Source organism: Prionailurus bengalensis, chromosome D1 (assembly GCF_016509475.1).
Source record: "Prionailurus bengalensis isolate Pbe53 chromosome D1, Fcat_Pben_1.1_paternal_pri, whole genome shotgun sequence".
Lineage (NCBI taxonomy): Eukaryota > Metazoa > Chordata > Mammalia > Carnivora > Felidae > Prionailurus > Prionailurus bengalensis.
The window spans coordinates 68,929,810-68,941,152 of record NC_057346.1 but is presented as its reverse complement, the minus strand read 5'-3'; the positions used below and the strand labels follow the sequence as shown (position 1 = coordinate 68,941,152).

The window sequence follows — 11,343 nt, the reverse complement described above, 5'->3', positions numbered from 1 at the left end:
CTACCGTAAGCTGTATCGAGAATCCGGACCAGGGATGACAATGGACAGGAATGGATGCAGGGAAGGGGCGGCTCGCGCGGCCGAGGAGGCAGGCCTGCGGCGCGGGGTCGCGGTCGCCCGGCCGGCCAATGGCGTGGGACTGGGCGGCGGCCCCTCCCGCGGGGCGGGGGCCGGGCGGGCGGGGCGCGCTGCGGGCTCGCCGGGTACCAGCGCTGCCGCATCCCTGCGCGCTCCCCGCCCCCGCGCCGCTCCCGTTCCCGCAGCCCGCGGCGGCGTCCCGGCGAGGCCTGGCAGGTCCAACGCGAGCGCGGCTCTGTCCAGTTGGGTGCGTGAGGGACGGCGGCGGGGAAGGGGCGGCTCTGTTCGGTCTCGTCTGGACCGGTGAGGGGCCGGGCCCTCGACCGGGTTCCGATCCCGCGGGGAGGGTGCTGACGGGCGCTCGGATCGCCCCAGAGTGGGCTGCCCAGGGCTGGGCTGGGAGTGGGGTCGTGGCGCTCGAGCTGCGCTGGGACCTGGTCGTGAAGGGGCAGTTCTCGAACCGGGGGCGGCGGGGGCGTGAGCGGGGGTGTGGGGGGAGCGCCACGGGCGTTGGGGACTAGGCTCTGTCGCTGCTCCGGGGAGGGGGGCATCCCGGGGGGCCGGGGAAGAGCTCAGCCCATGCTGGAGGAGGGGGTGGGGGTGCGGAAGGGATGGAGCGGTGGGGGCGGGGGGCGCCGCGCCCCGAGGGCACTCTGGGGGGTAGAGGGGCGCCAGGGGCGGGCCGGGGTGCAGGGCGGGGCGGGGCGCCGGGGCCGGCGTGGGGGTGGTCGGCGAGCCTCTGACCGCGTTCCGGGACGCAGGCGGCGGCGGCGGCGGGCGCAGAGCGGAGATGCGGCGTCTCGGGGGCACCCTGCTGTGCCTCCTGCTGGCGGCGGCGGTCCCCACGGCCCCCGCACCGGCTCCCACGGCGACCGCGGCTCCCGTCGAGCCCGGCCCGGCTCTCAGCTACCCGCAGGAGGAGGCCACCCTCAACGAGATGTTCCGCGAGGTTGAGGAGCTGATGGAGGACACGCAGCACAAACTGCGCAGCGCCGTGGAAGAGGTGGGTGCGTCTGGCGGGCGGGCGGCTCGGGATAGCCCCTGGCTGGGGGAAGCAGTGCTCGGAGCGCTGGCCGGGTTCCTCCGTTCCGCGAAGGGGCTGGAAAGAGCGGGCAGCAGATTCGGAGTGATCCGGCGGCAGCGCAGGGTGATCTCAACTCCCATCTCATTCTGACTTTCCTGCCAAAAGATCTGGATCTGGGCCTGTTCGCCGAGAGCCTCCGGCTGGGCTCACCCAGGGGCAGCCGGGGTCACCACCTGCTTACAGGCCGCTGGCCACTACCCTGCAATTGTCTTCAAGTGTGCAGTTGTCCCCTCCCCCCTGTCGTAAGCGGATGCTTGCATGGCCCCTGGTATTCCAGCGCTGTGGTTTTGCAGAGAGGCAGAGGAAGCTCCAGGGATGTCAAGTTCTAGCTTGTACGTCGGGCTCTGAACTTGTGCCATCTTCTCAAGACATAGTTAGGATGCCACGTGAGGACAAAAAGCCCTGAAAGCTTTGCTGCTGGTCTGTCTGGGCTTCTCCAAATGCCGTGTGAGGCAAAGAAGGAAAATCAGAATCCTGAATCCCAGCAGTGTGTGTTTTGAGATGTGGGGGTGGGCGTGGGGAGGGCAATGTGGAAGGCAACCCACCTCCACCTCAGTAGTGCTTTGGAGTCAGTCCTGGGCTCAAGGTTCTCCTCTGCCACTCACTAGCAGGGCGACATTGGGCAAGTCCCTTAACATCCTGTACCTCGGTTTCCTGTTAGAACTAAATGCCATGGTATGTGTGGGCACCTGGCATATAATAGGTGGGCAATATACAGCAACTGTTATTATCAGGTACCAGATACCTTAGCAAAACTTTGCCTGGCTTCTTCTTTCCATCACCTCCCAGGTTCAGACACTATGGATGGCATCCTCTATGGTGCACACCCATTTGTCCTCAGGGCAAGAGGTGCAGCTGGCCCAGCCCTCCCAGCCCAGGTGTTAGGAGCTGTCCCTGGTGCCTGGGGTCGGTGGGCATGGTCACTGTCCGGCCTGGCTCTGGCTGTATGTAGCCTGTGTTTGGAGAGAAGCCAGCCATCCCAGTGAAGGAGTCAGCAAGAGACCAGATGTCCAGGCTGGGGGCGGGGGGTGTCAGGCATCTGCCCACCCATTTCTCTACATTCCATCTGGACAGAGCCTTAAATGCTAGCTCTGGTCTACCGGGTCAGGTTGCTTTCTCCCCACAATCTGCGTAGTTTGGGGATATTTCCCCTTCCTTCCCACAGCAGTCAGCCTGATGGAGTATGCAGTGAAGGGGACATTGGATTGGGAGGCGGCTGTGTGGGAAGCTGTACTGAACATCCACTGGACAGGCCAGGTTCCAAAACCCATGGACAGACGTTCTATTTCCTGTGAAGGCAATAGAATCATGACATGGAACAATTAAAAGGAGAGGGGAATCAGATGGACCCTAACGTCTCTTACTCTGCTCCTTCATATTAATGGAGCTTGTGATCCTTCTGGTGCCAGGGTGGGTCATCTGCTTTCTTTCTCTGGGTTCCAGGATTTTCCCTGTTGCACACGGATTCCCACTGAGACTGATGAGGTCAACTCCATGTTTTTATTCCGTGTGAACTTGTTTGTGCAGCATGGTCTTCTGATGGTGGCGCTTGCTGAGGGAGATGAGGGAGAAGCAGGGGCCTCTTTAATCCTGTTCATTGATCAGAGAAGTTTGGGATCAGCAGCTCTTAGTGGCCTGTCTACTCCATGGGAGTTGTCCTCATTGTCTCTGCCAGGGCCCCAGCTTCCTCCCTCCAGATGCACCTCTGCTTGGGTTGTGAAGGTGGGCTGGTGGAAGTTTGCCACCAGGAGATCTGCTGGCTGCTACCTCTGTCCTGCTCAGTGGTCACTCCCCAGAGAGTGTCCTCATGGCAGTGAGGACAGGTTGAGAGTGGCTGAACACCTGCATGGCAGGAGAACAGGCCGCGGGAATCAACCTTTCTCCGTCTGGTCCTAGCTCTGCCACTTACTAGTGGTGGGATTTAGGAAATGTCCCCCCACCTCCGTTAGGCTAAGGGGGGGTGTAAACGAGAGGATGCAAGTAAAGCAAGTTGTCTGCTGTCTAAAATGGGATTAAGTAAAACTGTGTAATAGAAGTCACCCCCTGAGTTTGCGGTCAGGGTTATGGGAGATTGTTGGTTCCCAAGAAGAAATGGCTGTCGTTGTCATCATATTAGTAGTACCAGCGTGGATGATGACAAAGAACCACCAGTGTCTGATACTTAATAGAGTCTCAATAGATTGTGGCTATTAGTATTAATTTTTTTAAAAGAGACTGTCGGAGGGGTGCCAGGGTAGTTTAGTCGGTTAAGCGGCCGACTCTTGACATGGGCTCAGGTCATGATCTCCCAGTAGTGAGATAGAGCCTCCGAGTTAGGCTCTGCACCGAGCATGGAGACTGCTTGGGATTCTCTCTCTCTCTCTCTCTCTCTCTCTCTCTCTCTGTCTCTCTCTGCCTTTTTCCCACTCATTGACTCTGTCTCTGTCTCTCTCTCAAAATAAGTAAACATTAAAAAAAAAAATAAAAGTGACTGCCGGGAAGCCCCTCACATCTCATAAATACAGGATAGTTGCTATTTACTTCCCTGAGGAAAGGGCCAGGACAGATGGATTAGTTGTTTACATAGTTGCATAATGAATCTGCTTTCAAGTAATTTCCTGATATTTTAAATATCCCAGCTGACTCGAGCTGCTGATTACTTTTTTTTTTTTAATGTTTATTTTTGAGAGAGAGAGAGACAGAGCATGAATGGGGGAGGGGCAAAGAGAGAGGGAGACACAGAATGTGAAGCAGGCTTCAGGCTCTGAGCTGTCAGCACAGAGCCCGGCGCGGGGCTCAAACTCGTGAACTGCGAGATCATGACCTGAGTCGAAGTCGGATGCTTAACCAACTGAGCCACCCAGGCACCCCAAGCTGCTGATTACTGTTAAGGGAAAGATGAAGTTAACTGTACTTGTAGGATCATTATTGGGGGAAGCATACATCCAAATGGTTCAATATAGGCTGTTCCTACTTTGATGTTTTAATATTCTATATGTTACTGATGAGTGTGTTTTGAGGATAAAACCACGTTCTTCCCCTCCCTTCCTTCTGTTCATTGTAACTGACACATTCTAGAATGTTCTTAATCACTTCGGGTATTCCGAGGAAGAGCCCCAATACCAAGCCTCGATTTATCTCCCCAGTTTTTCCTGCTATACCCCTTTAACGGACACACAGAAACAACCAGCTCTAAATGCCATTTTTTATAACATGCACATTCCTCCTTTATGAAGCAACTCCTATTGCTGTAGGCTTAAGTTTCTCTTGCTAGTGGCAGTAATAGTTGTGGTTGAAATTTCCATTGTAAACTGTACTTTTAGTTCATGGTGCCATTAGAGAACTATTAGCTCATTCTATTGAAATAACCACTGGTTGAGAGGGAGAAGGTTTTATAAAAAGAATCTCTGCTCAGCCCAGAGCAAACTTTAGATTTGGTAATTTGTTGATTATTCGAAAGCCAAACTGGAGGATTCAGGTTCCAATGGGAATTTTAAAAACATGAAAATATTCCCTTCTGCTTCTGGATATAGCCTCTCTAGCATCTTCAGCCTCCTGCTCTTTCCAGGTGTATCTTTTCTGTCACTAAACATTCCAGGATCTGTCACTTAAAAAAAATTTAAGGGGCGCCTGGGTGACTCAGTTGGTTAAGCGTCCGACCTCGGCTCAGGTCATGATCTCATGGTTTGTAGGTTTGCTCCCCACGTTGAGCTCTGTGCTGACAGCTGGATCTGCCCATAGTCCCTCTCTACTTCATCATCCACCATTTTATCCTGTGCCCAACGTGAACCCTGTGCCCCAGCCAACAACACACACCATTCTTGTCCAGGCTGCCACAGCCTTGCCTCCTCATGCCCCTTTCTGTTCACATCCTACCCATTCTTGGAGACCAGCTCAGTCACCCCTCCTCCTCCTCCTGGAGGCCTTCCTTTTCATTTCTTTAAACCCCTGCCTTGCTTCTAGAAACTGTCATAATCATTCCCAAAGTGGTTTATGTGGGGCTCTGCTATCTCCCCAGTAAATGCATAAGCTACTCAGGGCAGAATCACACTGGACAAGTCACAATATTTGGAGTCAGATTGCCCTGAGTTCTGTCTGAGCTTTGCCGCTTACTAACAATGTGATGTGATGACTTAGGAAGGTCCCTTCACTTCTCTTCACTCGTGTTCTTCATCTGCAGAATGAGGGCAACAACACCTTCCTCCTAGCGTTGCTGTGAATGCTCAGGGAGGCAGGGAAGGCGTGGCGCATTGGCTCAGACATAGCTGATGCCCAAACGTGGAGGCCGTCTATGGTGACGATGACCACGATGACGATGAACCCAGTGATCAAGTTTCGGACACCTTGGCAATCCTCTCAGGGTCAAACACAGCAGTTGCTGACCAAGTCCTCATTTGTGTCTACCAGACTCGGTTCTAGTTCAGTGTTTTTGTGCTACGTCGCGACATGGCAATTCTTTTCCCGTATCCATCCCAGCTCATCAAATGTGGTTGAGAGACACAGGAAAAGAGTTGCCTTAATTAGTACATGAGAGAATAGAAGACAGTGATTTTTTTTTTTAAATAGGAGAATCTTTTTGAGGATTAGTTTCGAGAAGTAAAAATAGCCCAGAGTCAAAGATAGCAGTGTTGGAAAACTGCCAGCCACCAACTAGAACTTCTCTTTGTGTCTCTCGTTTAAATCCTAGAGAGAGTATCGGATTGGCACAACTGGCCTTTCTTTGAGTCCAGTCAGCTATGAACTGGTCACATTGTCAACTACTCCCTCGAGGTGGGGCACGGTGGTAAACGCACAAGGGGAAATTGGGTACAGCTTCAGGTTGAATGACATCTCTGGTATAAGTGTCACGGAGGCTCATAAGACTGGAGGATTTGAGACCAGCAGCCTCAGAAATCTGACACCAGGGGCACCTCCGACTTCGGCTCAGGTCATGATCTCACGGTTCGTGGGTTTGAGCCCCACGTCGGGCTCTGTGCTGACAGCTCAGAGCCTGGAGCCTGCTTCGGATTCTGTGTGTGTGTGTGTGTGTGTGTGTGTGTATGTGTGTGTGTGTCTCTCTCTCTGCCCCTCCCCACTCGCTCTTTGTCTGTCTCTCTCAAAAATAAATAAACATTAAAAAAAAGAAAAAGAAATCTGACACCAGAGAAGAACGCATGTTCAAGAAGAGCCAGAAAGAGGGGAGACCCTGGGAACTAGTCAGCTGACCCTCTCTCTACAAGGGTCCCTGTTGTACCCAAGAGGTGGGGTGGGGAAGGAGACATAGCTGTCGCCCTACCTGTATCAGGTAAGGGGCTGTCTTGGGGATGTTTGGCTTTTCCCACCCCTCACCACCAGACCCTGCAGCAAAGGTTTGGGGACAAATAATTTATTTGGGAAGTGATCCCAGAAATACTAGAAGGAAGTGGGAAAGTAAGATGGAGGAGAAGAGAAGGAATAGAGACTGTGCTAATGAGCAGGTTACTGCTAGGCACTGAGGCACCACTGGGGTTCAGTCCCACTGGGCGTCAGAGAGACTCTGCCTCTTTTCGGGGAGAGGGGGGTGGGGTACTTACCGGCATAGTCTTTGGCTCACTAATTGAGGATGGTTCCTGGGGTATTAACTCCCCAGCGCTTGAGGTCTGTGCAGGCTGAGCACGCTGAGCTGCCAGAGAGAGACAAAGCTGGTTGTTGGCACGTAAGGGAGTTGGATGCAGGTCACGGGGAGATGGACGGGGCACCAACAGCGGGTGTACAAGGGCCAGGACCGTTCAATGGAAGCATGCTCAGATCCCACGTCTGCCCTTTCCTGACAGTCTTTTTTTGTTTTTTTTTTATGTGTCTTGTGGATATCCTACAGTGATTTTTTTTATTTTTTTATTAAAAAAATTTTTTTTGACATTTATTTTTGAGAGACAGAGAGAGACAGAGCACAAGTGGGGGAGGGGCAGAGAGAGAAGGGGACACAGAATCCGAAGCAGGCTCCAGGCTCCGAGCTGTCAACACAGAGCCTGACGTGGGGTTCAAACCCACGAACTGTGAGATCATGACCTGAGCCAAAGTCGGATGCTCATCCTACTGAGCCACCCAGGCGCCCCAAATTTTTTTATTTTTAATTTCTGTAAACATACAGTATAATATTGGCTTCAGGTGTACAATATAGTGATTCAACAATTCTACACATCACTCAGTGTTCATTGGGATAAGTATACATTAAAAAAACTTTTTTTTTAACCTTTATTTATTATTGAGAGACAGAGAGACAGAGCATGAGCAGGGGAGGGGCAGAGAGAGGAGGAGATACAGAATCCGAAGCAGGCTCCAGGCTCTGAGCTGTCAGCACAGAGCCCAACGCGGGGCTCAAACTCACAAACTGCGAGGTCATGATCTGAGCTGAAGTCGGATGCTCAACCAACTGAGCCACCCAGGCGCCCCAAGTATACTCTTAATTCACTTCATTCACTGTTTGACCCATCCCCTCACCCATCTCCCCTCTGGTAACCACCAGTTTGTTCTCTATAGTTAAGAGTCACTTGTTTGTCTCTTTTTTGTCTTTGTTTTTTTGTTTTGTTTCTTAAATTCCACATTTGAGTGTTATCTTCTGGTATTTGTCTTTCTCTGAATGACTTATTTCACTTAGCGTTATACCCTCTAGCTCCATCCATGTTGTTGCAAATGGCAAGGTTTCATTCTTTTTTATGGCTAAATAATATTCCAGTGTGTGTGTGTGTGTGTGTGTGTGTGTGTGTGTGTGTACCACATCTTCTTTATCCACTCATCTATCGATGGACACTCGGGCTGCTTCCTTAGTTTGGCTATTGTAAATAATGCTGTAGTAAACATAGGGATGCATATATCTTTTCGAATCAGTGTTTTTGTGTTCTTTGGGTAACTACCCAGTAGTGGAATTACTGGATCATACAGTAATTCTATTTTCAGTTTGGGGGGGAACCTTCATTCTGTTTTCCATTATGACTGCACCAGTTTGCATTCCCACCAGCCGTGCATGAAGGCTTTTTTTTTCTCTACGTCCTCACCAACAACTTGTTGTTTCTTGTGTTCTTGGTTTTAGCCATTCTGACAGCTATGAGGTGGTATCTCGTTGTGGTTTGGGTTTGCATTTCCCTGATGATGAGTGATGTCCTTCACTGATAGTCTTGGGGAGTTATCCAGTCTCCCTGAGCCTTACTCTCCCCATTTGTAAAATGGGTACATTCACACCCACCTCCTAGGGAGGTGGGACTTAAGGCTATAACATATGTAAAACATTTAGTGCAGTGTCTTATTGTAGTGGGTATTCACTTAATGGTGTCTATTGCTACCATTATTTGTAATTGCAGAAGAGGAAAAGAGAAGTGGTTTTCTTTTTTTCTAGTGGAATGATTTGTATCAAGAGAAAACAATTTTGCTCATTAAGTTCATTGATTTAATAGATGGAAGCAGAAGAAGCTGCTGCTAAAACATCGTCAGAAGTGAACGTGGCAAAATTACCTTCCAGTTATCACAATGAGACCAACACAGAAACCAAGATTGGAAATAATACCATCCACGTGCACCGAGAAATTCACAAGGTAAGCGTGGCCAGGGCCAGCACGTTCTCCTTTCTGTAGCACCCCGTCCCATCAGAGAACTAAGGTCTTGTTTACAAATTTGATCCATAAGCCAAAAATACAAATAAGGTTGGTAAAACACAGATTAAAAACCAGAGGGAGTAAGGGAGCTGTTTAAGTGGGAGAGTGGTGTACATATCAAAAACCTAAATTGCTTTTGCATTCAAGTAATAAATTCAACTCTAGGCTGCCTGCCAGTCCAATTGCAAAGGAATGGTCTGGGGTTTTTATCATTTGAAAAAAAAAAAAAAGGGTGCAAACAAGTGTCTAGAGAGGTACGTCTCTAGCATTGAATTTGAGGAATTTATCTCATAGGTTTTAATGTATGTATTAGTAGAGAGTTGAAATAGAGTTCAGGTTTGGTGAATAGATCTTCACTGTTTCCTTAGGAGGAACTCAGAATGTGATACACTCCATCTTCAGAATGGAACGCCTCTATTGCCATGAGATTGAACATCTTTTCATTTGCTGGTTATCCATTCAAACTCCCATAGCAGAGTTTTTCCCAGCCTGCCCCATGTCTAAGTGTTCTTGGTTTAATGTCTGGCATGAAGAACAAGCAGGTTCATTCATTGCCTGACTTGAGGAAGAAAACACCAGAAATCCAGAGGCACGTAGCATTAACCTGCCCTGGCGTGAGAGGTCGCCATCGTGACTTAGGCAGGACTGTGAGGGCAAACCTTGTGAGCCTGGTTTCTCTTGAAGAGAGTCTGGCGTGCAGACATCCAGGGTCATTGTAGAGGCTGTTGAGTTGATGTCCTATCGTTAGCATCAAGGAGCTTGACCTCTAATCTCATTTCAACTCATATACACAGGGCCTGATGGTTCTCCCGAGAGAGTCTCACTTTTGTTCAAGGGCCCAGGTAATGACTTGGTTGAAACAATAGGGTTTGTGTGTCATAGAGCACAAAGGGGTCAATTTTTATGGGCCATTGCCTTGACTATAAAGTAGCCTTTATGTGGCTCTTCTCCCGCTGTCTACTGATGGACCCAGCTTCAGAGTGTACCCCATCACCCCCAGATAAATGAATGAGTCACTCACTGAAAAAAAAATCCTTTAGCATTGCTCATCTGAGGACTGCAGAATGTTTCCAAAAGTCATTATTTTATCTTTGTCAAAACCAATGTTAAGTCATTTTTTTTGACAATAACAGGTTTGGCTACTTAAGGATGCTTCTTGTAGATGTTGGAATACCCAAGTGTGAGTCCTTCCAGTAACTAGTATGATTTTGAAAAATTTTTTAAATTTTATGTCCCTCACTAACCATACTTATGAAATAAGTATGTCAATTCATACGTGACAGTAGCATGAGGGGCAAATAGTTTAAAGTACATGAGAGATCATTGTAAACTACAAAGTGCTTGCAACAGCAAGTTCTTATATTCCTTTTTTTTTTCCAGTAAATTTATGTTATCAGCACAGCGTACTAGTTCTCCAGTAGGTTCCATGGAGCACCTGTCCTATGCAATGCTTCACAAAAGAGGGACTGGGGGGTGGTGAAACATATTTTGAAAACATTTTCCTTACTTCTCCTCCTAGAGATAGAAAAATGCACACTAGTATATACTAAAGACTTTAAGAAGTCCTGCATGTATAGAACCATAGAATTTTTAAAAATATACCATCAGTTAGTTAATCTGGCAAAAATCTGGCATAGAGGAAGAAGACACTGCCTATTTGCTGGAGTGGAGATTTATCAAGATAAAAATATTAAAGGGGCGCCTGGGTGGCTCAGTCAGTTGAGCATCTGACTGTTGATTTCGGCTCAGATCATGATCTCAGGGTCATGGGATCAACCCTCTCATCGAGCTCTGTGCTGAGTGTGGAGCCTGCTTAAGATTTTCTCTCTCTCTCCCTCTGCCCCTCCCACCTCCACTCACACTCGCTCTCAATTTTATATGTGTGTATATATATGTGTGTGTTGATTATATGTTATATTACATATATGTATATATGTTGATTATATGTTATATATATGTGTGTGTGTATGTATATATTTGATTAAAATATATCTCTTCAGAACGGCAGCTGGATCCACTGTGACAGATTAGGCTGAGTTTCCACTTTGTTCTGGATGCAGCCTCCTTGTGATATTAGAGCTGGCAGGAACTTTACAGATGACCTAGTAATGAGGACACTGTGAATCAGAGAAGTGGCTTGTTCCTGGTTGCATGCTAGATGGCTGTTGGTAGCTGAGCCGAGGCTCGAAGAACACAGATCTCCCGTCTCCTGGGCGGACATCCTTTCTGCTCTTCACCACCAGCATGAGTGTTCGATAGACAGGGCCTTTGGTGGGGCAGGAGTGGCCCGCGGTGCCTGTCAGGATTTGGGGGGCCTAGCTTAGAGGCGCCTGCTGCTGGTTACAGAATCAGATCCAGACCCCAGATAAGGGAGCCTCCCATTGAACTTAAGCACTTTCTTGATAAAATACTTCGCCAGAATCAGGAGCAGGGTAGCTGTGGGTAAAGCCTGCTTGCTTCTCATGAGAGATGTTTGATTAGACACCCAGACCTGTCACTGTTGAAAAGAAAGTTGACGTTGAGTTTCAGGTGACGAGCCCCAAGAGCAATAAAAGCAGCCAGTGCTGAGTATGTGCTCGATGACCGGCTCTGTGC

At 49.3% G+C, this 11,343-nt stretch overlaps 1 protein-coding gene across 1 annotated transcript in view; it reads left to right on the top strand.

Moving 5' to 3' along the window:
• The first annotated feature begins 223 nt into the window (after positions 1-223).
• Positions 224-11,343, top strand: part of DKK3 (dickkopf WNT signaling pathway inhibitor 3) — a 46,879-nt gene continuing 35,759 nt past the window's right edge. Inside the window, exons 1-3 of the mRNA XM_043580675.1 lie at positions 224-325; positions 840-1,081; positions 8,551-8,688. Of these exons, the coding sequence (XP_043436610.1) occupies positions 869-1,081; positions 8,551-8,688 (351 nt within the window). The 5' untranslated portion in view covers positions 224-325; positions 840-868. The remainder of the gene's footprint in view (positions 326-839; positions 1,082-8,550; positions 8,689-11,343) is intronic.